Source organism: Ahaetulla prasina, chromosome 3 (assembly GCF_028640845.1).
Source record: "Ahaetulla prasina isolate Xishuangbanna chromosome 3, ASM2864084v1, whole genome shotgun sequence".
In the NCBI taxonomy this organism is placed as follows: domain Eukaryota; kingdom Metazoa; phylum Chordata; class Lepidosauria; order Squamata; family Colubridae; genus Ahaetulla; species Ahaetulla prasina.
The window spans coordinates 83,962,906-83,990,829 of record NC_080541.1 but is presented as its reverse complement, the minus strand read 5'-3'; the positions used below and the strand labels follow the sequence as shown (position 1 = coordinate 83,990,829).

The 27,924-nt window shown below is 35.2% G+C and overlaps 1 protein-coding gene across 3 annotated transcripts in view; it reads left to right on the top strand.

Moving 5' to 3' along the window:
- Positions 1-27,924, top strand: part of EXOC2 (exocyst complex component 2) — a 94,524-nt gene that overhangs the window by 31,210 nt on the left and 35,390 nt on the right. For all 3 annotated transcript variants that reach the window (XM_058175030.1, XM_058175028.1, XM_058175029.1), the window contains exons 11-15: positions 5,455-5,573; positions 20,447-20,572; positions 21,024-21,148; positions 25,408-25,476; positions 26,540-26,697. In XM_058175030.1, the coding sequence (XP_058031013.1) occupies positions 5,455-5,573; positions 20,447-20,572; positions 21,024-21,148; positions 25,408-25,476; positions 26,540-26,697 (597 nt within the window). The remainder of the gene's footprint in view (positions 1-5,454; positions 5,574-20,446; positions 20,573-21,023; positions 21,149-25,407; positions 25,477-26,539; positions 26,698-27,924) is intronic.

Sequence of the window (27,924 nt, the reverse complement as noted above, 5' to 3'; positions counted from 1 at the left end):
AGTTACACTGTTGTAACTTCTAACAAATGGCTACAAGTTGAGGACTGCCTATAGTTTTGAATCTCAGTTTTAGGCATCTCCAGTAGAGGAGTAAAAGAACTACTGTAGGTTAGAATAAGTGCTGAGTAGATGGTCAAAAAGTTTGATCTGGTATAAAGTATATTCTATTATTGCTCTTTTAGGGTAAACTATCTGAAGGATGAAATCAAATAAAAACGACAAGACTAAAAATAAACAAATGAGTAGATCCATGCTACTCATTAAGAACTTTCCCTGAAAGTTCTTAAATGGGTCAAATAAAAATTTGATTTTTGAATAAAATTTTGGTCCTAAATTTTTTTTTTTTGTACTAGGACAGTGGAAAGTAGACAGTTAACATCTTTAGAAAGGAGGTGTAACATTCAGGAAATTGCAAACAATTTAATCTATTGTCTCTTTCAAATCAATTGTGGAAAAGATTATTGAAAACAATAATAAGCATTTAGGAATGTTACTGAGGTGCTGAACTAAAATGCAACCTGCATTGTTAATTCTTGTCTCACTATGCCTTTAGACTAGAGTGTCAACAGGTAAATGAAAGCAAACAGCTATTGAAAAAAGTGCCTCACTAAGCTCAATAATCATGAAGTATTTGTTTGAAATTGACTGAAGACAAGAAACAAAAAGTTTGAATAAAGTTCTTAGTTGAGTCAGATCAGACGTTTTGGTCCTCCCGAATGGGAACAAGTGCTTCCTTGGCTAGTTTATAAGTTATCTGGAATTAGGATGAATTGTGTTGAGAGTGATTTAGAGTGATGAAGTATAAAGCAGCTGCAAAAAAGATATCATGAATGAATATACAACATTATAGCAGATGGAGTTCAGTCAGAATTCCAAAGTAATCCTTACTGGCACAAATACGGTATTTTTATCTTCATATTAATATCTGAAGAAAGAAATTTGATAGCAAGTTTTGAAAACACTAAGTGTAGAGAAATCTCAAAGAGAAGAAAATAGTAGCTGTTTTTGTACACAATTCTGTACAAATCAAAGGCAAAAACTGCCGACAATTGCAGTTGCTGTATTTGAAAACTGTATTTGGAATTGTGAGGAGGCTGAAGCAGTTTGCCTCTGAAAAAAAGAATAATCTTTTTTCCCCATTGTAAAAATGGTAGCTCTGATAAATGCCAAGAGCTGAAAAGCAAAACTTGCACATTAATTGGTGCCATAGTAGACATGCCTAGTCACAAGTATGCCAGAAATCAAACTGGATTGTGTATTTTCCCTACAACCAATTTAATATTAGGGGCATAACAGCTATTTCATTTATTTTCAGAAGTATTTCAGGTTACTTCTAGGCAGATGGTCACATTTTTAAGTTAAAGAAATGTAGCCCTCCATAATATTTCTTTTATAAGAAATGGGGCCCCATGTATATGTGCCCACATGAAGCCTTATAAAATGTTATAAATATTTTGTACCTATCCTTAATATCCTTGGGAATATTAATTATATGGGCATCTGAGTCTTTGCAGTCTTTCAGTTTTCCATTTGTTTACTCACTTTTAATTTTAAAAATCTAAAAAATTCTTATGAAAGTGTTGGTTCCAAAATTGTGATTACGTATGTGAAGTTGAACTATTAAGAAAAGGACAGTAGGGAGGACTAACAGGGTCAAAGAAATGTTTGGAATATTCTATAAAGAACTATGGGCTTTTGCTAAAGACTAATCAAAATAGTAAGCATTTGCCTATGAAGCCAGTAAGGATTGGGATGGACTCAATGACACCTAACGTAAGAGATAGTGGTAGAAAGAAAGAAAAAAATTTGCTTACTTTTTTTTTTTTACAATTTTGAATGAACTAGAGAAAAGAATTTACAGAAATCAGTGAAAAAAATTGCATGTTTTATTTCTCTAACATCAGTCATGGTTACTAGTTTACATAATAGAAAATGGGGAGGGAGTGGTTAGCTCTGATGTCAGTGTACACCTCCAATATAGGCAACAAGAGATGCCTTCATGACTTGTGGGTAATTTCCCAATAGCATCTGCTTAAAATTTTTGTTTTTGTGTTCTAAAGCTTCTTTAAGGAGCCACATTTAGATGTTATGCATTGCTTAGAAAAATACTACCTTATCAAGAAAGCAAAATCAGCATTAGTCTAAACTGACAATTTGCTTCCCTAAGAGATACGATTTAACATGGGGAGAGATTACAGCTCAGTTACATCAGGATTTGAAGGAACTTTGAATAACGAATAATAAAAAGGTGAGAGGATAGTGGCATAAGTATAATTTATTGCTAATACAATCACGTAGAACTGCAAACGCTTCTTTATTAAGGATCACAGGATCACTTGAAGATTCATATATTGGCCTCTCATTCTCTGTGACTGTATATAAAGCAGTGAGGATGAGACAAACAGTGCCATCTCTTGTAACTTGTAACTAGTTTGAGAAATTTACTTGCTTCAGACCCAATAGTAATTGATGAGCAGCAGCACTCATGAATTCTATCACTGCATTTAGTGACCTTGTATATGAGTGTGTGCAAAATTGTCAGGATTAAACAGTTTTTGGTGAAAGATCACTTATTTGGCCTTCCTAACATTCAGATTTGGAGACGTATGCTTGTTTTTCCAACAAAGAATACAATTTGCCCCATCTGAATGAGGGTGCTATGTGTAATTTTTTCTCCTATGTCATCTTTCAAAAATGGATAATGAATAAATCTTCTACTGATAAACACTTTCTAACTGAATTTTCTGAATGAACTGGAGCTGTTCCAAGAGCTTGAAAGAGAGTTGGGGCCTTCTCCATTTTTATAAAATATAGAAATGAAGTGGTGCTAAGGCAGAGCAGACAGTCGATTCAGCTGCTACTCTGTGCTATTTAATGGCATAGGTTATAACTATGCCACTATTTCTATCTTTAAAGGAGTAACTACATCAGTTTGTATTGACTTTTTAGCTTTCTATTGCAAAGACAAAATCTTGAATATGTGCCAGTCTTGAATGAACATGGGCTGGCTTAACTATATTAAATAACGCCAAAGCCTCCAAACCACATAGAATGAGGGGACTTAATGAGGCTTAAATGATTAATATTGCCTTGATATGTTATTAGGATATGTCACATAAGCCCCTCCTATGTTAAAACATTACTTATGCATTGGTAATATGGGTTTGTCATTAGTTTAGGTCCCACTGGCTGCTTTGATGAACATCGTAAACATGGCATGCAATATTAAGAGAACCATAATAAACACAGCAGGTCTGGGTCTGATTAGCGCCTGGGTGGAAGCATAAGCCAGAACTCCATCTGTATCAGCTTCCATTCCATGGAAGAAAGGCAGGATATAAATCTAATAAACAACTGCACTAGGATAAGGATGTGAAAGCTACTTTACTCTTGGAAAACAGCATACTGGTACACTTGCCAATTGAACTGTTGAAACAGTTTCCATGTCACAAAGAAAAGATATATCTAATTTAACTTTAAAAAAACAAGTTCGTGAAATGATGGGGCTTGTTTTCATAGCTATAAAAGGAGCTGCCTGCTTTTTGGGTGCCTTTTGTTAAATGTGACCCTGACAAACATTGGATAATGAAGGCCACACAACTCGCATTTCAACTATGTTTCCCTAACTACAGTATGTGCAGCTCTAAATGCGGAAACTTATTTCTGAATGCAAAAATTAGATAAAATACTCAGACATTAAAAATTAATCACACTTTGTGAAGAAACAATTTCAGATTTTTGGCTGTCTTTTTAAAGGAGTATCAGAGGTGAAAGGAGGAAAGAAAAACAAAGTTCCTAATAATTAGGGAGTAATCTCAGTAAAACCTAATCATAAGTCTTGTACATTAAAAAAAAAATCTGTTTCTACTTTTTATCCACCCCTACCCCCCATGTATGAAAATAATGAAATGGAAATGGCAGATTAAGTAGGTTTATGCAAGTTCATATTAAGAAGCCCGAATGAGTTTAAAACAGTGCAATTTAAAACAGTGCAATTTAGCAAAATAAAGAGAGAAGCATATTAGTACTACAAGATACATAAGAAATGAAAAATGTTTGAATTTTTAAATCCAAAATCTAAATTAGATAGCAAATTATGAAAACACCTGCCAAGTATTCTGATCAGTTCCAACTGCCTATATAAAAGCAGTTCTTGACTTACAACCATTCATTTAGTGACTATTCGAAGTTATATCAGCACTTGAAAAAGTGACTTATGACCGTTTTTCACACAGCATTACAGCATCCCCATGATCAAGTGATCAAAATTCGGACGCTTGGCAACTGGCATGTATTTTGGATGATTATAGTGTCCTTGGGTCATATGATCCCTTTGTGCAATCTTCTACCTAGCAAAAGCCAGATTCACTCATCCACCATATTATTAACTTCGTAACTGCAGTGATCCATTTAAAGTTTGCAAAATGGGGTAAAATGCATTTAACAACTCTCTTGTTTAGCAATGGAAATTTTGTGCTCAATTGTGCTCATAAGTTGAGGACTACTTGTACCTTATTTTTGATATAGAGGAGTTAAATAGAACAGTTTCCAAAATGACTCATGGACTCCAAATTGGACCAAGCTGTGAATAAATATTCATAGATTTTCACTGTTGTTAATGCATCAGCTTATGTATAATTAGAAGATGACACCCCAGATAAATTGCTGGAAGCAAATTTAAATAAGTGCTCATATTAGTAATTTCCAAATAATAGTCATTTTAATCTGTTGCGGCTGTAAACGGCCTTGTAGTCATTTAAAAGATCAGCAAATTTATTCAGGCTTAAGGTTTTGTGGGCTAGAAGCTCAATTCATTAAGGGTTGACCTAAACTACATGTAGATAGATTGCCTGGTATTTTGCAATGGTGAAGTTGAGGGCAATGCCCCCCCCACACCCCTGTGCATGTGCCCCGCCATCTGTGCATGTGTGCCCCCGCCCCCACACATGCACACATGCCCCCCTTGCATGAGCCTCACCCCCCGTGCATCCATGGCAGAGACCGGAAGACCAGCTGTCTGGTTGGAGGCGCATGCGCATGCATGGCAGAGCTGAACTGGGGTGATGGCTCGCGTGCCGTCAGAGAGGGTGCTGCGTGCCACTTCTGGCACACATGCCATAGGCTCGTCATCACGGTCCTAGTCTAAGCTACAACCCTGGAATTTCCTGTGCTCTCCCAAGTACTGGAAAATCTGACCCTGAGTACTGTTTTTTATCCCTGCTTATTTAGATTAACCAGGGGCTTCTATTTAATGGGGATTAACATAAAATAGTGTTAATAAATAATAAATGAAATCTTATCCCATACTTAATCTTTAGAGTTGTGTTTCTAAAAACAATTTTATACTGATTTTCCGAGAAGTAAGCTCAATTGCATTTAGCAGGAGCTAGGAAACACAAGGCCTGCCATATGTTGCATTCCAAACCTCCTTTCTTCAAAATTACAATGTTATAGATACCTTTCGGACCTCCATGCAGAGGGAGACCCAGCTTGGCAATGCATTGGTGCACAACATAAATGGATTCTGCAGCTTATGCACAACTGTAAAGAGAGCTACATTAAAGAACAAAAAGGTAATTATATTTTTGTTTAGGGAAGTATCTGATCTTACAGTGCAGCATTTCTCTTCATTCAGTGTTTTTTTTTTTCTGTAACATTTTAATCATGGTTTGCATTTGAACTGAACTTTATAATGTTTTTATGTTTCCTTTCAAACCGGTAGGTCTTGCAACCTTAATTATTTTTAAAATTAAGAAGATCATTCAAAGTTAGGTTTACCACAAGAAGAAAGGAATTGGATCTCTCTGTATGAGAAGCAGGCTGAGATGTTTTCCACTGCTGTTTCTCTTACCTTTCTTTTCCTTCTACTGAAAAAGATGAGCAGTGGTAAAGAGCTTGTGTGTATCAGTTGCTTCTTTTGAGTTCATCCTCGGGTTTTAGTTCCTAAATACTGTTGGTAGAAAGTGAATTTGACTTATTGCAGTGTATGTGAAGTTTATCATCTTGAAAAATATATCTTCATTGAAAGAGGCTTTATCTAAGTATCTAAAATGAAACTGTGAACAATTGTGCAATAATGAAAGCTGAATCTGTTTTAATTTCGTATCTTGATAAGTCAGCATGTTTCATTTGCATCTCCCCACCCCCCATGCAAGAAAGAGGGTTGTTTTTTTCCCCATTGTTTTCAAGCTAAGGAACAACCCACCCCACCAGTTGTGTTTGAACCCCTGGTTTCAGTGTTCAGAAAATCTGTTAATGCATTTCTGTTGCCAGACTTTTAATAATTATAAAAAAAATATGGCTCAATTTATTGTTAATTTTTACTAGATTCTTTTATTTATGGTTATTATGTTTGTTTTTTGTTATTTATTTTTTTAGCCTCCTTAAATATTTACCAGAGTGGAATAATGAGGTATTAAATAAGTTGACAACCTGCAGTTTTTTCGACTTACACTCTAAAATGGAAAGGGAGGGGACAGGATTGAGTGCACAGGTACATGAGTGGTTTTTTGTGGGTGAAAACAACAAGTGTGAAAACAGCATATCAACAATTACACTAACTAGGAAAGCTTTATGCTACATTAAGCCATCATGTGACTTTATTCCAGCGTAATGGATTTATAAAACCATCAACTAGTTTTGTACATAATTTTTTTTCTTGGAATGAATCTACATGTTATGGTAAGTCTAAAACAAAATGAATTACAATAACCATAAGAGTACTGTCAATCAGAATTCCCCATGCTGATTAATGTGATAAAACTACTTCTTCCAGTTTGGGAAGAATTATAATATGACATGATTGCTTGGTCTGTAATTTTTGTTGTTTTCATTTTTCTACTGGTAATAGAATAAGCAAAAAGGTCTTCAGGCTAGCTTCTCCTAATTTGTATATTATTATAAACATGTGGATAGAAGGGCTGTATGATTTAGATAAATAATTGGTGAGATTATTTGTCAAGAAAACTTGAGTTAATCCTATTATTAATTATAAAGGAAAATCATAATTCCTTTACAGTGTGTTGCATACTTTTATATTGCATACTTCTTTTTTAAAAGGTAGGCAAATGTTTCCGTCCTTCTAGTAAAAAAAAGCTTTATATGAAATTACTAATAGTTATATCTAAAGACTAGATAATCAGAATACAATATGACCTTTTCTTGTTTTATGCAAGATTTATATTCACCTTGCAATGTATGGTATATTTTTATTTGATCAAATAGACCAACATGGTCTGTGTTTAAAAAAAGCTTTTAAAATTTGTTATCCTAGCAGCTGGTTCTGTTGTCTTTATATAGTGTGCATATGGAGGAAGCGCTTTTACAGCTGTGGGGTATTTTATGTCTAACCACTACCCCCCCACTCCTAATAATAAGAATATAAGAATATTTTTGTAATACGTTATGATAAGAAAAGCCTTGGCATGGTATCAAAAAATAACATGTTAATTATTGAAATGATTGGCAAAGCTGGTAAGTCTTCATCAAATTTAGCATAATTTTAAAGACTCTTGAGATGATAATTTCTTTCTTTTAATTTCATTTTAAAAACAATATGAACCTAGCCATGGCTGCTTCAGTATAAATCTATGAATGTTAAATGCATAATAAAGGGAAAGCTAGGGAAACTCCTGTACATCTTAACTAGGAATTTTGTCTTGAACTTTCTCTGTGGAGAAATACCTCCCTAAATCCTGTTTAAATTAATCCAGTTCCAACTACTATGTAGATCATGCAAATGTTAAGACAAGCATTCAGCAGTCAATGCTTCTGTATAACTTCACATGTTAAATGTGATAAATGGTTTCATTTTAAAACTGGTAAACTTTGCTTCTCTACTGGCATCAAACAAACATGAAATCATACACTCACTACAACTTTCATAAATGCTCTTAGCAGTAATTGCAGTTGGATTCAGAATATTTTCTCATCTCTTAGAGATTGGAAACAGGAGGAGAAAATTAATATGCTGAGCAACTAGATCTTATTTTCTAATCGCAACGATATCATTTGGTCCCAACACATTTGGAGGGGGCCAGGTTGGGGAAGAGTATTATGGTTCCTATCTTCTCCACCATCTTTGAGATGCAAAGCCAAAGAATTGGCTTCTTTCACATCAAAAATGTCATTTTCCCAGTGCAATTTAAAAACTCCCAATCAGATCTGAATGAATAGATAGGAGGGCTTGTTTGGCACTATATTATTCCCTTAAAGCATTAAGAGAAGCAACATAAATATTAAGAATAGGCTTTATTTCCTCCTTTCATAAAAAAAAATCTCATGAATTTTTTTAAAAAATTCCTTTATTACTACAGATACTTTTAAGCCATTGGATTGATACAAATTTAGTTATAATTAACAAAGAATGACTTAAATATAGGTTCATTTAATTCTTGGGTGGGAGGATTTCCAGTGATGTAACTTAATCTGAATCAATACAGTTTGTTCAATATAAAAATGAAGTTTGTAATTTTAAATATATGTTAAAAGTTTTTTTAAATGGAAATAATCCTTAATAATAGCAGCAAACAGCATAGTGAGACTAAGTAGCCCTTTTAGTGTGCATTTTTAATATCTCTCAGTGTTCTCCTTTAGGTTTGAAACGATGCGGGGTTATAGGGATATTTTAAATGACATATATATATATATATAAAATATATATTAAATGATACAGGGTAGGGAACAAACCAGCATTCTAAAATGTATTATTGCTTCCGATTAATTTTAACGGAACCTCCTTAATTTCTTGCTTCTGAAAATTGAAAGTCTTCCATTTGAAAGGAATCCTATCCTACTATTGTTGATGTAGACTTTAGGCACTGCCTGTTTGGTCAACAAGCAACAGTGGGTGGTCAGGCTGCAGCATGGGACAAGGGCCTGCTGTGCTTAAGAAAAAAATGTTCAGAGGTGGCATACAAAGGCAGTAAGGAAGTCTGCTACCCTTTAGAGAATCCAGCAGCTACAGATCAGTTTTTCTTCTTTGTATTGTACTCTTTGTGAATGCTCAGGATACAGTGCACAAAGAGTAAATATTGTGATTTTTCCTATCATTTTAATAGATAATTTAATTTTATTGGAATGGAAAATTATTCTTCATTTATTTTATGGAAAACAAATTTTCCATAAAAATCATAGTGCTCCATTACATAACAATACATTATCTAATATACTGCGATGGTATTTTCTTTTTATCTGATGGGTTTTTCCTCATTTAAATGAAGATATTCAAACCAGACTATCACATAATGGAAACAAAATGTAATAATTGCTTTTAATGAATGGCAGATAGTATCTCTTAATATTAAACCTTATTCATCAGCTCTCTTCAACCACTTTCAACTGTCTCATTTCAATACATAATAAAACTGCTGAATTTTAATGAAAAATAAATGCAAGCTAAAATGTTCTGGGGGGAAATGATTGTGCAATCCTTCTTTTAACACTAGAAGCACATGGTAAAACTACTTTTAATAAGCATATTAGTAAATACAGTCAAACTTCTTTTAGAGATAGTGGCAATGTTAATCACAATTTTTAAATTTGTGCCTATTAAAATAACCTATTAAGTCAATCTGCATGTTACATTCAGAGATGTTATCATGTGTTTATTTTTCCAACACATTTGCATAACTAATAGCTCTACGTTGGTTGAAAATTGCAATCTCAATAAATGTCATTGTAAGTAATATAACAAAGTGTTAAAAGAAATTATATCAGGGTTTCTATTCACATTTCTTAAAATCGTCTTGATTAGAGCATTGTTTGTAGACATACATTCTTAATTTTACATCTGTGCTCGATTACATTAAGTATCATGAATACATTTTTATATAAACATAGCAAGGTAAGAATATTCCACCCAGAGTGAATATCATACATTTTTGCATATATTATAATTGCCAAGATTTTCCTTTTGTTTATGTCTAGAACATCTTGTATGGCTCATCCCAATAATATCTTACAAATTAGGGGAAAAAATCCAACATTTCATCTATATTCAGTGCTTTAAAAAAAATTCCACTTTTACTTGTTTTGAGAGAGAGAGAGAGGAGAGAGAGCTGTTTTAGGACCAATTTGTGCAGCAACTCTTTCTTTCCATATATATATATATATATATATATAGTCCTGAAGCGCTATCTTCTGGACAACTTGGTGTGTGTGGGGGGAATCAGCTTTGCTAATGCACTCCAGATGTTCATTAGTCCTGAGGGTATATGTGCTTGTTGTACTTCCCTGCTTCTGTGTTGTACTTTCTTGTAATGCTAGACAACCAATTAAGAAATTAGTTTCATGTTAAACTTTCTTTTCCTGATACCACTGCGAGCTGATGATGTGGTTTCTAGTGGAACAAGGGAGTATTCTTTGCCCTGTTTTTTGTTACTAATGAATAAACAAACCATTGGGGGTTTTGTTTTTGATTTTTACTGCCAGCGTAGCCATTGACTGGATTCATACTCTCCTCCTATTAGTATGGCATCAGACACATTATTTCAAATGACTCTGAAGAAACAGTCACATTTTGAACTGGGTTCCCCCCCCAAAAAAAATTATTACATCTCTATGTTAAACTTACTTATTTTTGAATTCTTAATCATAAGAAATAGGTTCATGTAATATACAAATCAAGTTTTATGAGGTGCACTAAACAACACATCCATTTTAAAATCAGTAGCGTGCAATCTTGTTCTCTCATCTAAGCTACTAAATTTCTTAGAAGCTTAATAAAAAAAAGCCTTTTTGAAAGCTACTATTGAATTGGGTGCTTTATTTTTAATGAGAATATGCAAAGGGCATGTATGCGTAATGTATGAAATAGTGTGTTTCAATTGGAAAAACCCTTGCTAACTGAATAATTTTGTTTTGTCTTGTTAGCTTTTTTCAACAATTTCAGGAAATTTACAGATTATTTGGCTAAACTTTTGCATACTGAGCCAAACCATATATATGTAAAGTGAGTGATTCAAAGCATTTAGAATTTCAGTGAGGTTTCTAGAATACCCATGTGAATTCTGGGCTGAAGGGGGAAACTATAATTAGTATGCTTTCCTTTTTTTGTTTGTTTGAGTTGGTTTTCCTGTTTAAGAGAGGTTTGGTTAACACTAATTTAATTAGTTTAAAAATCATTCTGCAAATATTGGTTGGCTGGCCAAACTCTCAATAAATACATCTGCAGGGGTAGATGTATTTTCCAAATTATTTTCCAGATTATTCTCTTTTATTTTTTTCCTTTACATATTTGGGGCTGTGTTTTCTCTTAACTTTTTCTTTGTTCAGTGTTACTATTAACCATAAAATAGAGGATGAAGTCCTGAACCATCTTTTACTTTATCTTGCTATAAATACTAGTTTTCTAGGTACAGCTGTGATACCAAAGCAGGATTGGAAGAAAATTATATAAAGTGGTGCAGAGTAGTATGAGTAGGTGATGAAGAGTGGTATTTCACTCTATTTAATACATATAAAAGATGAAAAGACAGTCCTGGATATATGAATAAATGTTCATGCAATTCCATCACTTCCAGTTCCAGATGTTTCTGCATATACATGTATAATGTCTTGTTACAGAACAAAAGGACAGGAACATCTGTGTTGAGGTAAAAGTTTTTTAAATCATTTCTAATACATTTCAAAATATACTGTCCTGCAAATTATTAACAAAGGAAATTAAAATATAAATAATACCGACATTCTTCAGTATCAAGTGTACATGAGCACATGTACTGCATGCCAATCTAAAGCAATTTAAAATATTTGAATAATCCAAAGAGCCCACATTGCTGATATTTAAGCCTTTATGGAACTCAAATCTTTCATGTTCTCTTCAAACCAGACTATCACATAATGGAAACAAAATGTAATAATTGCTTTTAATGAATGGCAGATAGTATCTCTTAATATTAAACCTTATTCATCAGCTCTCTTCAACCACTTTCAACTGTCTCATTTCAATACATAATAAGACTGCTCAATTTTAATGAAAAATAAATGCAAGCTAAAATGTTCTGGGGGGAAATGATTGTGCAATCCTTCTTTTAACACTAGAAGCACATGGTAAAACTACTTTTAATAAGCATATTAGTAAATACAATCAAACTTCTTTTAGAGATAGTGGCAATGTTAATCACAATTTTTAAATTTGTGCCTATTAAAATAACCTATTAAGTCAATCTGCATGTTACATTCAGAGATGTTATCATGTGTTTATTTTTCCAACACATTTGCATAACTAATAGCTCTACGTTGATTGAAAATTGCAATCTCAATAAATGTCATTGTAAGTAATATAACAAAGTGTTAAAAGAAATTATATCAGGGTTTCTATTCACATTTCTTAAAATCGTCTTGATTAGAGCATTGTTTGTAGACATACATTCTTAATTTTACATCTGTGCTCGATTACATTAAGTATCATGAATACATTTTATATAAACAGCAAGGTAAGAATATTCCACCCAGAGTGAATATCATACATTTTTGCATATATTATAATTGCCAAGATTTTCCTTTTGTTTATGTCTAGAACATCTTGTATGGCTCATCCCAATAATATCTTACAAATTAGGGGAAAAAATCCAACATTTCATCTATATTCAGTGCTTTAAAAAAAATTCCACTTTTACTTGGTTTGAGAGAGAGAGAGAGAGAGCTGTTTTAGGACCAATTTGTGCAGCAACTCTTTCTTTCCATATATATATATATATATATATATAGTCCTGAAGCGCTATCTTCTGGACAACTTGGTGTGTGTGGGGGGAATCAGCTTTGCTAATGCACTCCAGATGTTCATTAGTCCTGAGGGTATATGTGCTTGTTGTACTTCCCTGCTTCTGTGTTGTACTTTCTTGTAATGCTAGACAACCAATTAAGAAATTAGTTTCATGTTAAACTTTCTTTTCCTGATACCACTGCGAGCTGATGATGTGGTTTCTAGTGGAACAAGGGAGTATTCTTTGCCCTGTTTTTTGTTACTAATGAATAAACAAACCACTGGGGGTTTTGTTTTTTATTTTTACTTCCAGCGTAGCCATTGACTGGATTCATACTCTCCTCCTATTAGTATGGCATCAGACACATTATTTCAAATGACTCTGAAGAAACAGTCACATTTTGAACTGGGTTCCCCCAAAAAAACAATTTATTACATCTCTATGTTAAACTTATTTATTTTTGAACTCTTAATCATAAGAAATAGGTTCATGTAATATACAAATCAAGTTTTATGAGGTGCACTAAACAACACATCCATTTTAAAATCAGTAGCGTGCAATCTTGTTCTCTCATCTAAGCTACTAAATTTCTTAGAAGCTTAATAAAAAAAAGCCTTTTTGAAAGCTACTATTGAATTGGGTGCTTTATTTTTAATGAGAATATGCAAAGGGCATGTATGCGTAATGTATGAAATAGTGTGTTTCAATTGGAAAAACCCTTGCTAACTGAATAATTTTGTTTTGTCTTGTTAGCTTTTTTCAACAATTTCAGGAAATTTACAGATTATTTGGCTAAACTTTTGCATACTGAGCCAAACCATATATATGTAAAGTGAGTGATTCAAAGCATTTAGAATTTCAGTGAGGTTTCTAGAATACCCATGTGAATTCTGGGCTGAAGGGGGAAACTATAATTAGTATGCTTTCCTTTTTTTGTTTGTTTGAGTTGGTTTTCCTGTTTAAGAGAGGTTTGGTTAACACTAATTTAATTAGTTTAAAAATCATTCTGCAAATATTGGTTGGCTGGCCAAACTCTCAATAAATACATCTGCAGGGGTAGATGTATTTTCCAAATTATTTTCCAGATTATTCTCTTTTATTTTTTTCCTTTACATATTTGGGGCTGTGTTTTCTCTTAACTTTTTCTTTGTTCAGTGTTACTATTAACCATAAAATCAGGGGTGAAATGCTCCTGGTTCGGACCGGATCGACTGATCCAGTAGCAATGGCAGCAGGTGGTTAGGAGAACTGGTAGCAAAAATCCCATGTCCAACTGAGACACGCGATCGTTAGAGCCTCTTTTTTTTTTACTTTTAAAAGCATTTTTTTAACATCCTTTTCAGCCAAAAAGGTTGTAAAAATGCTTTTAAAGGGTTAAAACAAGGCTCTGACAATCCCACTGAAGTGCCTGCTCGTCAGAGGCTTTTTTTTTACTTTTAAAAGTATTTTTTAAAAGAGAAAAAAGCTGAAGCCTTCTAGGCAAAAAATGGGGGTGTGCTTATTTTGAGAAAGAGAGAGAGGAAGGAAGGAAGGAAGGAAAGAAAGAGAGAGAGAGAGAGAGAAAGAAAGAAAGAAAGAAAGAAAGAAAGAAAGAAAGAAAGAAAGAAAGAAAGAAAGAAAGAAAGAGAGGGAAAAGGAGAGGAAGGAAGGACTACAAACCTGACACTAGACACAGCTTCAGAGGATAATCCAGGGCTAGAAGGGACCTGGAGGTCATCTAATCCAGCTGGCTGAGGAACTCTGGGAGTTGAAGTCCACAAGTCTTAAAGGGACCAAGGTTGGAGACCCCTGATCCAACCCTGCTCCAGTAGGACATTGTTAGTGAGTTTCTGTCTTTTGATCCCCCAGTCACATAGCCATGCACACCCAATCACATGACCCCCCCCTCACCAAGCCACGCCCACAGAACCGGTAGGAAAAAAGTTTAGATTTTATCACTGCATAAAATCCAATTTTAAAATCTGTATGTAGTATTAAATGCATATTAGTAATATCTGAATAAATTAAAGGGTCACTTTAATTAAACACTTATACTTTGAATATTATAAATTCACTCAGTCAACCCCAAATATAAATGAAATTTTCTCCTCTGAATGACTAGACTAGAATATATTCAAAAATCTATTAGTGTCTTAAACTTTCTCTCAAAGCAAAGGCTTCATATGCCTGATAGAGGGAGTCATAGAGTTGCTGTACAAGTTTACTTGTTGGCAGAAAATGTACATCCAGCCAAGGAATCTTCTAGATGTGATATGGTACATATGTGTTTCATTCATGTCTTTATAAATGTATAAAGCAAGGATGGGGTTTTTTTTTACTTCATTAAATAGAGGATGAAGTCCTGAACCATCTTTTACTTTATCTTGCTATAAATACTAGTTTTCTAGGTACAGCTGTGATACCAAAGCAGGATTGGAAGAAAATTATATAAAGTGGTGCAGAGTAGTATGAGTAGGTGATGAAGAGTGGTATTTCACTCTATTTAATACATATAAAAGATGAAAAGACAGTCCTGGATATATGAATAAATGTTCATGCAATTCCATCACTTCCAGTTCCAGATGTTTCTGCATATACATGTATAATGTCTTGTTACAGAACAAAAGGACAGGAACATCTGTGTTGAGGTAAAAGTTTTTTAAATCATTTCTAATACATTTCAAAATATACTGTCCTGCAAATTATTAACAAAGGAAATTAAAATATAAATAATACCGACATTCTTCAGTATCAAGTGTACATGAGCACATGTACTGCATGCCAATCTAAAGCAATTTAAAATATTTGAATAATCCAAAGAGCCCACATTGCTGATATTTAAGCCTTTATGGAACTCAAATCTTTCATGTTCTCTTCAAACCAGACCTATCAAAACTTTAGAGATGGTTCTTCCAACATTTAGTTCTCTTTTGCCAAAACAAATTTACAAAGGAACTTGAAACACATCATATTGAAGTCTTCAAATTTTCATTACCACTGTACTCAGTTTACCTTTTGATGGACAGGGAAAAATCCAACCTGTTAAAGAAAACAGTATTGTTTCAGTGCATTAAAGCAGGAGCTGCTTTAATTTGATGAGTTTGGTAAATAGACTTTCAATTTCCAAATCTTGATTCTCACTTTGTTAGAAATATTAATCCCCATGGTTTCATTCATTCTGTACTTATAGCCAAAATTTACATATTCAACAGATACTTCTTTTGATTCATAAAGAGCACTCCTAAAGTGCAAAGCTGTTCTTTCAAATGACTACAAATTTATTGAGACCCAGACTCAGAGATTGGTTTCATGTTGGCCAACGTGTTGAATTTCAGCTGCTTCTCTTTCATATCTTTATTGAATAAGATGTGGTTCGGCTTTGAATAACTATGCTACTAGTTTTGGAAAAACTTTTTTTTTTTACAATCTGCACTTATCCTCATTTTTGTGTGTGCTCAGTGTAGCATAGAATCTTTAGTAAAGTAATATTCTATTTTGTGTGTACCTAATCTCACAGATATTATTCTAGGATATATGGAATTCCCTCCCAGAGTTGGTGGAGCTAAAATTGTTGGACGCATTTTGAGAGAATTGTGAATTAAACAGACAAAAGAGGTTTCTTAAGCTTTGCAGAGACCTGATGTCAGATTGTATTCTGAGATGCACAGTACACATTTCTGGAATGAAAGATGGTCCTTGGTCAAGTTATAGAGACAGATTACCCCCCAGCCTCTCCTCTGCTAAAATTTAGAAAGATTTGGTCTTGGTACAAAGGATAGAACTCAGCAGAAATCCAAGTGGAACAGTTTTGGTAAAGAGCAGGATTTTCTGTCATCCCAGGAGCCTGCAGTTAACATACTGAAATCTCCAAGGAACCGGAAAATGTAGATAATTGAAGCATTGGCTTCAGGAAGCTTCTGTTTCTTTGAAAATAGATAAATGCATATATTCCTAATTCAAGTCAGGAATTTGTTCAATTTTTGACGTTACTTTGGTGTGTTGAGCTCAATCTAATGTCTTTTATTTCTCTGGACAAGTTATGGGATTGGTTACTTAATGTCCATCCACAGTCAAATCTCAGACTGTATTTATGAAAGTAGAATTTTTATTTAGAAACTTCTGGTAATCTGTAATAATAATTCAATAGTAATAACCTGCCCAGTATCCCTATTCAGAGATTTGTCAGAGAATGCATCATTTGTAGCACATTGGTGCCACCTTGTGGATTTCCTTTACATTTTTCTTTTTTAAGAAAATTTTTAGCTGATGTTTTGACTACGGCCTAACCCTACGTTGATATGTGTGGAAGCTAGTGTTTTAACTAAGGCAATTTCCTCCATGATTCATTGGGATTACGGAGAAGGAGAGGTAATGCCCAGTGAGGCTTGAAAGAGGCTACTCTTGGGTAGATCAGATCAGGAAACTGACTCCATGGGAAAAACTTATGATGGATGGATGGATGATTGGATTGAATTGAATTGAATTGAATTTCAGGACCCTGTCAGAGTCTCTTCTGAACATGATCTTCCTTCCCAGGACTTAAGAAACGTTTCCATTCTCTTTGCTTATCTAACAGCTTGCTTATTTCCTTCAAGGCCGATTCTCCCTGGTTCTCTACAATCTGCAATTCATCTTTTTCCACATTGGATGCTTTACATTTTGATAGCTGCAGTTAGAAAATTACCTTTCATATTTTTAAAAAAATAAAGCTTGATTTTGTTTGTCAGATACTGCTTTATCTTCCAAAGTGATAAAAGGAAGCACTCCACTCACTATGTTCTGGCACTGTTGAAATTAGTTTACTTCCCCCCCCCCCAATTTGGTCTTCTAATGGTCAGTTTGAAAGCCTTAACTCTCTTATACTTGAGAGTTATAGACAGTAAGAAAGATGGTGCCTAGAAGATAGTTGGTAAGCAGCAGAAACTATCAAGCTACTGCCTCAAAGCTGTAGGTAGAGGCACTAAACAGGCTTTGGGGAGAGAAGATTTTAGTCTTCTAGCCACCTACTATTTGGGCCTCAGCAATTTATTACAGGTAGTCCTCGACTTGCGACCACAATTCAGCCCAACATTTCTGTTGCTAAGGGAGACATTTGTTAAGTGAATTTTGCCTCTTTATGACCTTTCATGCCAGTTGTTAAGTGAATCACTGCACGTATTAAATGAGTAACACCGTTGTTAAGTGAATCTGACTTCCCCATTGGCTTTGCTTGCCAGAAGGTCACAAAAGGAGGATCACATGACCCCGGGTCATAAATATGAGTTAGTTGCCAAGCGTCTTGAATTATGATCACGTGGCCATGGGAATGCTACAATGGCTGTAAGTGTGAAAAATGGTCATAACTCACATTTTTCAGTGCCGTTGTCACTTTCAATAGTCACTAAATGAACTGTTGTAAGTTGAGGACTACCTGCACAGCACTCTGTAAAAAATCCTCCACAGTTGGATTGATTTTTCTAGTTGGGAGGTGGGGTATAAAAGATCAAAATAACCTCGGGGATTTGATTTGATCCTATTTTCCATAATGATGTCCTATTATTACCACCATACTCTTGTAATCCTTGGAAAAGTCAAAAGCTCTTATTGTGGTCCCCAAACAGACAAAAATGGCTCATTCAGTAATTCACTTTAACCTTGCTTTAAGTTTCATTGATTGATATTTCAAGGAATTCCTTGGTATCCTTATCACCTGTTTACATTATGGGACTTTTTAAAGTACCACATGCAAGAACACTTGTATTAGATTGAATCACCTAATTCAACTTCCAGTTTCCATTAAATCAGGCAAATGCTCATTAGAAATGGACAAGCAAGACTATGAAGGCAACTATTCCTCTCAGTACTTGACCTTCTAACACAGAGAACAGTAAAGATTAAAGGGTTTAATGTTTGTTTCATTTTTTTTATATCACCATGTGAATTAAATTATGGGACTTTCATGCACAGGTATGTATGTTATATGGAGGTACTATAGAATTACATCTTGTACATTTTAATTACAATTTGGTCTTCTAATGGTCAGTTTGAAAGCCTTAACTCTCTTATACTTGAGAGTTATAGACAGTAAGAAAGATGGTGCCTAGAAGATGGTTGGTAAGCAGCAGAAACTATCAAGCTACTGCCTCAAAGCTGTAGGTAGAGGCACTAAACAGGCTTTGGGGAGAGAAGATTTTAGTCTTCTAGCCACCTACTATTTGGGCCTCAGCAATTTATTACAGGTAGTCCTCGACTTGCGACCACAATTCAGCCCAACATTTCTGTTGCTAAGGGAGACATTTGTTAAGTGAATTTTGCCTCTTTATGACCTTTCATGCCAGTTGTTAAGTGAATCACTGCACGTATTAAATGAGTAACACCGTTGTTAAGTGAATCTGACTTCCCCATTGGCTTTGCTTGCCAGAAGGTCACAAAAGGAGGATCACATGACCCCGGGTCATAAATATGAGTTAGTTGCCAAGCGTCTTGAATTATGATCACGTGGCCATGGGAATGCTACAATGGCTGTAAGTGTGAAAAATGGTCATAACTCACATTTTTCAGTGCCGTTGTCACTTTCAATAGTCACTAAATGAACTGTTGTAAGTTGAGGACTACCTGCACAGCACTCTGTAAAAAATCCTCCACAGTTGGATTGATTTTTCTAGTTGGGAGGTGGGGTATAAAAGATCAAAATAACCTCGGGGATTTGATTTGATCCTATTTTCCATAATGATGTCCTATTATTACCACCATACTCTCTTGTAATCCTTGGAAAAGTCAAAAGCTCTTATTGTGGTCCCCAAACAGACAAAAATGGCTCATTCAGTAATTCACTTTAACCTTGCTTTAAGTTTCATTGATTGATATTTCAAGGAATTCCTTGGTATCCTTATCACCTGTTTACATTATGGGACTTTTTAAAGTACCACATGCAAGAACACTTGTATTAGATTGAATCACCTAATTCAACTTCCAGTTTCCATTAAATCAGGCAAATGCTCATTAGAAATGGACAAGCAAGACTATGAAGGCAACTATTCCTCTCAGTACTTGACCTTCTAACACAGAGAACAGTAAAGATTAAAGGGTTTAATGTTTGTTTCATTTTTTTTATATCACCATGTGAAATTAAATTATGGGACTTTCATGCACAGGTATGTATGTTATATGGAGGTACTATAGAATTACATCTTGTACATTTTAATTACAATTTTTCCCCAATTCTTCCTGACTATAAGAAACACACTCAAATATCAGCATATTAGGATATATTGGAGTTCCTGATTTGGGATAAGTATGTAGGGATATGTAAAATCAATCCTGTTTGTTGTAATCAGTGGCAGAGATACTACTTTTATCTTAATCTGTGGGGTTTTTTTTTCATTTGGCAGATAAACTAACTCAAAAATGTGTGAACAATAAGGCGCTCACACTATGTGCAGCCCTTCTGACAATTAGAAATTGAAAAATTGAAGCAATTTCAACGGTACCAGAAGCATAGATTATTAGATTATTTCTTGTGCATTTTAGTAACAGACTTTTTTCTTTATTTTCTTGCTGAGTATAAGAAATTCAATCAAGTAGCGTATTAAGATACATTAGAATTCCTGAGCTGAGTTATATTAGGGTATGTATATATGATTAAACAAAACCAATCCTGTTCGTTGTAATCAGCTGCAAGAATTATTTGCAAGTTTTTTTGTTTAGTGATAAGAGCAAATTATAAAGGATATTAACTGTGTATTAACTAACACCAGTAATTAATATACTCTCCCATTTAGTCAATCCATTGATACATAGTCCACTGCTTGATCTGGATGGTGAAGTTCGCCCATCTTCACTTGGCCATCTTAGTCGGAGTGCCTCGTTGAAAAGAGGCAGTAGCACTCAGTCCAGTCGTGATGAAAGTAAGTCCAGTCGTGATCACTTTGCAGTTTTGTGTGCTGGATTTCCTTTCCTTTCCATTCTGCAAACCATGGAAGAATATTTGCCTTGCTGGCGTAATACATTAGGTAAAACTTTGAATTAGGAGGTCGCCAGTTAAATGTCTGTTCTCATTATCTCAGTCTTAATTTGGCTGTATTTAAGTATATTGACATCAGATTTTTAAAGAGCAGCTAATTGGATTAATTTATTTTGAATCACAAATGTCAGTCAATTAAACGCTTACTATGAGCACTTCTGTGATACTTAAATTTGCAAAGTGAAGCAGTGTGGTGCCAAGTCTTATTTAACCTATTTAGCATATTTATTTCTTTAGCATTTATGAATTACCACCCTTAATGTCAATCACAAATACAATTCCTCTTTAACAATGTTCTAATAATGAATTTGTATCTTGTATTGTACCTTTTTCAGATTGGCGATTTAAAACTCCTCAGCAAGTAGCATTTGTCGAAAAGTTAACTAAGCTTGTAGTAAGCCAGCTTCCCAACTTCTGGAAACTTTGGATTTCTTATGTGAATGGAAGCTTATTTAGTGAGGTAAGAGTATTTGCATTTGGTATTTAACATAACATAACATAACATCAGAGTTGGAAGGGACCTTGGAGGTCTTCTAGTCCAACCCCCTGCCCAGGCAGGAAACCCTACACCATCTCAGTCAGATGGTTATCCAACATTTTCTTAAAAATTTCCAGTGTTGGAGCATTCACAACTTCTGAAGGCAAGTCGTTCCACTTATTAATTGTTCTAACTGTCAGGAAATTTCTCCTTAGTTCTAAGTTGCTTCTTTCTTTGATCAGTTTCCACCCATTGCTTCTTGTTCTACCCTCAGGTGCTTTGGAGAACAGCCCGACTCCCTCTTCTTTGTGGCAGCCCCTGAGATATTGGAACACAGCTATCATGTCTCCCCTAGTCCTTCTTTTTGTTAAACTAGACATACCCAGTTCCTGCAACCGTTCTTCATATGTTTTATCCTCCAGTCCCTAATCATCTTTGTTGCTCTTCTCTGCACTCTTTCTAGAGTCTCAACATCTTTTTTACATCGTGGCGACCAAAACTGGATGCAATATTCCAAGTGTGGCCTTACCAAGGCATTATAAAGTGGTACTAATACTTCACGTGATCTTGATTCTATCCTCTGTTTATGCAGCCCAGAACTGTGTTGGCTTTTTAACAGCTGCTGCACACTGCTGGCTCATATCTAGATGGTTATCCACTAGGACTCCAAGATCCCTCTCACAGGTACTACTATTGAGCAAGGTACCACATATACGGTACTGGTGCATTTTGTTTTTGGCCTAAATGTAGAACCTTACTTTTTCACTGTTGAATTTCATTTTGTTAGATAGCCCAATGTTCAAGTCTGTCAAGATCTTTCTGTAACTTGAGCCTATCTTCTGGAGTGTTGGCTATTCCTGCCAGCTTGGTGTCATCTGCAAATTTGATGAGTTCCCCATCTATCCCTCGTCCAAGTCATTGATGAAGATGTTGAAGAGTACTGGGCCTAAAACAGAGCCTTGGGGTACTCCACTGCATACTTCCTCCATGTGGATGTAGTTCCGTTGAGGACTACACGTTGAGTGCGGTTGGTCAGCCAGTTACGAATCCATCTGGTGGTGGTGCTGTCTAACCCACATTTTCTACTTTATCTAGTAGTAGGTTATGGTCTACTTTATCAAATGCTTTACTGAAGTCCAAGTAAATTATATCAACAGCATTCCTCTGGTCTACTAATTTTGTCATTTTGTCAAAGAATGCGATAAGATTAGTCTGGCATGATCTGTTTTGACAAACCCATGTTGGCTTTTGGTTATTACTTTGTTTGCTTCTAGGTGTTCGGTGATTCGTTGCTTGATTATCTTTTCCAGAATCTTCCCCGGTATTGAGGTCAGACTGATAGGTCTGTAGTTTCCTGGATCTGTTTTTTTTCCTTTTTTGAAGATGGGAACTACATCAGCTCTTTTCCAGTCCTCTGGCAGCTCCCCTGTGCTCCAGGATCTTTGAAAGATATAGTTCAGTGGTTCTGAGATCACGTCTGCCAGTTCCTTCAGAACCTTGGGTTGTAATCCATCCGGTCCTGGTGATTTGAACTCGTCTAGGGTAGACAGGTGTTCACTTACCATTTTCTTCCCTATTTTAACTTGTGTTTCTAATCTGTTTTTTGTAGTGCTGTTTTTGATAGGTTGGATTGTTTTTTCCTTTTGTGTAAAAACAGATGCAAAATATGAGTTAAGTAGATCTGCTTTCTCCCTGTTGCTTGTCATCTTCTTGCCACTTTCTCCCAGCAATGGGCCGATTGTTTCCTTGACTTTTTTTCTTGTTTTTAACATGTTGGAAGAAGCTTTTTTTGTTATTTTTTACTTTTGTCGCTAGCCTTTGTTCATTGTGAGCCTTAGCTTTCGTCACTTCATCTTTGCAGGCTCGGGCTATTTGCTGATATTCTGCCTTAGTTATTTGCCTCTTTCCACTTTTTATATTTGTCCTTTTTGTCTTTCAATTTGTCAGATAGTTCTTTATGCATCCATGCTGGTTTCTTTTGAGATCTACTATTTTTCTTCTTCATTGGTATTGTGTTAGACTGTGCTTTTATAATCTCACTTTTCAAAATTTCCCAAGCTTCTTGAGTTGTTTTCCCCCTGAGGATTCTCATCCATTGAATCCTTCTCAAGCTCTCTCTAAGTTTATTGAAATTAGCTCTCTTAAAGTCCAAGACTCTAGTTTGACTTTGTTCTACTACTTGTATTTGCTTAATGTCGAATTCCAATATTGCGTGGTCACTTGCCCCCAAGGTTCCTGTAGCTTCAACTCCTTCTATCATTTCATCTCTGTTAGTGAGAATTAAGTCCAATATGGCTGATCCCCTTGTCGCCTTCTCTATTTTTTGGGAAACAAAGTTGTCTGCTAGGTTTGTTAGGAACCTGTTGGATCTTCCACTTGGTGCAGAGTTTGTTTCCCAGTTGATGTCAGGGTAGTTAAAATCCCCCATTACTACTGTGATGTGCTTCCTACATACCTTAGTTAGCTGACTAGCAAAAAGTTCATCTACTTCCTCTGTTTGGTTGGGTGGCCTATAGTATAGACCTATGGCAATATCGTTTTTCACCCCTTTTATATTGACCCAAATACTTAGACAATATGCAGTTTATGGGGCCTATTCAAACATTCTTTTGCTTAAAGATCAAGTGTGATTTAATCTCTTGTTATAATTTTTTGCTAACAAACCAGGTGTTTAATTTTCTGAAAACCTAAGGAAGAACTAACTGGTCAGAGAAGTTGGAGCGGGTGTCTCGGATTCAAACTTCTATAATCTTCACTAGATGTCCATAATCCAATCCGCATCTCTTCACCTGTAATTGATTTGGGAATTGCAGGCAGATTGAAATATGAGAAGGAAAATAGAATATAAATATATTATTGTTCCTTTATAGATTGCTTCTGCAATTCCTTCTGCATCAAAAATGACACTAAGCAGCTTCCAGGTTTTATCACTCTTACTTGCCTTCTCATCCTGTATAATACTGATAAAACAGGACTCTCCTTTATTACCAATCTGCCAGCATTTATACAATCACCTAAAGAATGACAACTCTTCTACCCAGCCATTTCTATCAAGTGTTGAGAGTTGAATGGTAGTTGCACAGCAGCAAATTCAAATTAACTGCTTTTTCTACTGTGTTTCTGTCTGGCAGATGAAGAGGCTAAAAAAAGGTGCGTGCCTTATTGGTGGACACCTGGGGCTAAGGAATTGGAAGATGACTGCTTTTTATATCCAATTCTTTGATATCCAGGCTTAAGTTCAATATTCAAACTTGTTTTAAAGATTTAAGGTTGTTTTAAAATGTTTCCATGCTTGGAAGTAGTGCAAAAATATATAAATGTTGGATTCCATTTTGGCCAGCTGTTTCTCTTGTTTGTGTTACTTTAAAAGTAAGAAGCCACTTGAACACAGACATAATGGTTCTCATAAAAGTTGTGTTCAACATAGGATATAATTTAGTCATGGAAGTAATGAGCAATCATGGAAAAAACCAGTAATAAAGAAGCTGAATGACTTAGTCTCACTACTCGTAAAGATGACCTGCATATTTTTAAAAATCAGTTAAGGATTATCATGGTTTTACTAGATTTAGAAAGTTAGTAACTGAAGTGAAGAGAGTTGTTTATAAATGTGGTGAATGTTCAAGTTGTAACCGTTGGGCTTACCTCAGAAATTTCTACAGGAAGGGGTTAACCTATTCAACAAAATTGAAAAAAGTGTGAAGAGGGGAAATAGTTTGGTGAATATATTTATAATGTTCCTAGATTCTGTAGATCTAAAAAGAAACAAAGATCATCTAATCTAATCCCATATTTTTAAAAAAATAACTTCAATTAACCAGTCCCATTCTCCCTTGATTCCCCTAATTAATGACCTGGGGTCTAGCTTTTGTAACACAATCAGGAATTCACCAAAATAGAGAATTGCTATATATTCAAAATGTATCTTCCTTTGCTCAGCTAAACATTTCTAAATGAAGAGGATATGCTTTGGTTTATTCTTAGTAGGCAGACTACATTTAGTTCTTTGGAAAGCTGAAAGGATGGTTGGTACTGTATATTAAAACAATATTTTTAATATACTTTGAACTTATTAAAGCATGCTAGAACATTAATCTTGTTTTAAAGACTCTTTTCAACTTGCTGCAAAATCCTTACAGTAATTAGACCCTTGTAGGTACTAAAATTGAATGCATAGAATAGTTCATGTGTTCCTGATAATACTAATGTGGTAAAATTGGCATCTCTTTTTCTTTTATAAGACTGCTGAAAAATCTGGCCAAATGGAAAGATCAAAGAAGAATGCCAGGCAGAGGCAAAATGATTTCAAGGTAAGGGAGCAGGCATCCATTTATTAGATGGTTTTTGAAAATCAGAAATGATTTTAAATATTTTTAAACTAGGAGTGAGCCTTGTGTGTTAATATTTTAACTGCATTTGAATGCAGTGGCCCTTAGGGCTTAACCTCAAAGGATGTAGAAAAGCCTGAGGGGTGGGGGAATTGATGAAGGACCCATCCAGGACCCAGCAGAACAAGTGAATAAAAACTTGCAATCCAGATTCCAATCAGGATGTCCCTAAACGCCTTCTATATTCACTGAGTGATGACAGCAGGTACAGATTTAGTATGCTAAAAGGTGCAGAAACATCAAGAATATAGAGCAGGGCTGTCAAACTCCCCGCCCATGGGCTGGATACATCACACACTGGCCACGCCCATGCCTAGTTTAGCGAAGGGGGGAAAAGTCCCGATACGTCACGTGATGCCACCGTGATGACATGATTTTGACATTCCTGGTTTAGAGTGAAGGTTGTTTGTAGTGATAATCTACTGAGCAAACCTGTTGTTCCCAGATACACATGGAATCCATATTGAGCTTTATGGCATAGGCTTAAAACCTGCAATACCATTCTGGTTAATGGGACATAACGCAGTGCTGGATGTGTCTTCATGTAATGTGCTCCTGTGTCCAGCTGTTAGAGCCCTAGTCTTGTTCCCTAGACCTAACTTGTACCTTAGCCTCATTGGTTCCCGGAACCCTATTATGTGTGAGCATTTTTTGTTAACCTTTGCCAATATAAATCCTATCTCTGTTTCACTTCTTGGCTGCTGGCAGTTGTCTGATTATAGAATGAAAACTTAGCAAGACTAATTTCCCAGCCAAAAACTCTTCTGTGGTAACACAGCATTTAAACAGATTGACTAATATTAGATTGGCTAATAAAAAAACTACCCTCCACACATTAAGTTATTCAAATTGCTGCTACCTTCACCCAATCCTGACAGAACTTAATGAACTGTTTTATCAAAGAAAATGTTCCTTTGTTTCCATATACAATGGTTTATGTACAACTATCATTGCTCAACATGATGTCTTTCCTTTTCTGTCCTAGATGATGATTCAGCAAGTGATGCAATCACAGGTCAAACTGATACGTGGCGCTCTGCTTCCATTCAGCCTTGAAGAAAATGAACTAAAAGAATATGGTGGCTGGGACATGAAACCTGAGCTTTCTAGTCAGTGGTTACCCCATGTCATTCAAACTGTTAGGTTAGTTTGATCTTAAATCAGTATCAGTTTTGGTTTCTTTCAGCAAGTCTCATCTATTCTGAACCAGTTTTGAATATTCTGTATGACCCAAATAATTTGGAGTTTATGAAACTACAGATCTGATTGAGACAAAGTACCCACAAAAATAGGATGCCAGAATTATAAAAAGACATTTAGGCAATTGTGTCCAATCTCCTTCTCAATGCTGGAATCAAAATTAAATCTTCTGACAAACCTCCACTTGAATGCATCCATTGAAGATGATCTTGCTATCTCTCTTGATAATTCATTTCAAACTTCACTATCAAACTGCTCTGACTATTAGATAGATTCCTTTTAACCTCAAACCATGTTCTACATTCTGAGATAATTAAAACTGATCTTTATTTTCTGTGTGATATCACTTCAGATTCTTAACAAGTGCTGTTGTATCTCATCCTCATCCTTCTCTTGTCAAGGTTAAACATAACTAATCCCGTCAGTCTTCTCTCGTGTGATTTAATTTTCAAACCACTGATCAAATGCATCTGTTACGATTCCTCTGAATCTTTCATTCATGTAGTGTGAGAACTGAGCACAGTACTCCAAGTTGGAGCTGACCATTATATAATATATGGAACTATATTGTTTAGGCAGAGCAAGAGCAAGTTCTGATAGTGATCTAGTCATAAGGGTTACACTGAGGCAACACAAGATGTTTTAGGCTTTGCTTGGATAAGTTGGTTTCTCCAAGTAGAGTGCAAGTCACATCTCAGAGTGACCCTCAGACATTTCCAAAATTTTAACTCCCTTCAAATGTGCTTATTATCACCCTGAAAAGTCAACTTCCTTAGGAATCTCTGTTCAAGAATATTAGCTAGGCCAACAAGTTTGCAAATAAGCATTTACCTCCATAATTTCATTCAAGTCATGAATAGAATATTGAAGAGTACTGAGCTCATTAGTACCTGGTGGTCTAGGGCTTCCTGCCTAAGTAGGGGGTTAGACTAGAAGACTTCCAAGGTCCCTTCCAACTCTGTTATTCTATTCTACCTCATAGCTGTTTGATGAAGTATTGACAGTGTCCCTTGAGTATCCATCTGTGGGTCCATAGTTAACTAATTTGCTAATCAGAATATGTTTTACCACTTAATTCCCACGGTCTACTAAAATCTGTATTAAAATCTGTATTTTAAGAAATTAAAATAGAAACAAATCAGAACTGGCTACATTGTTTTTATGAGCTTA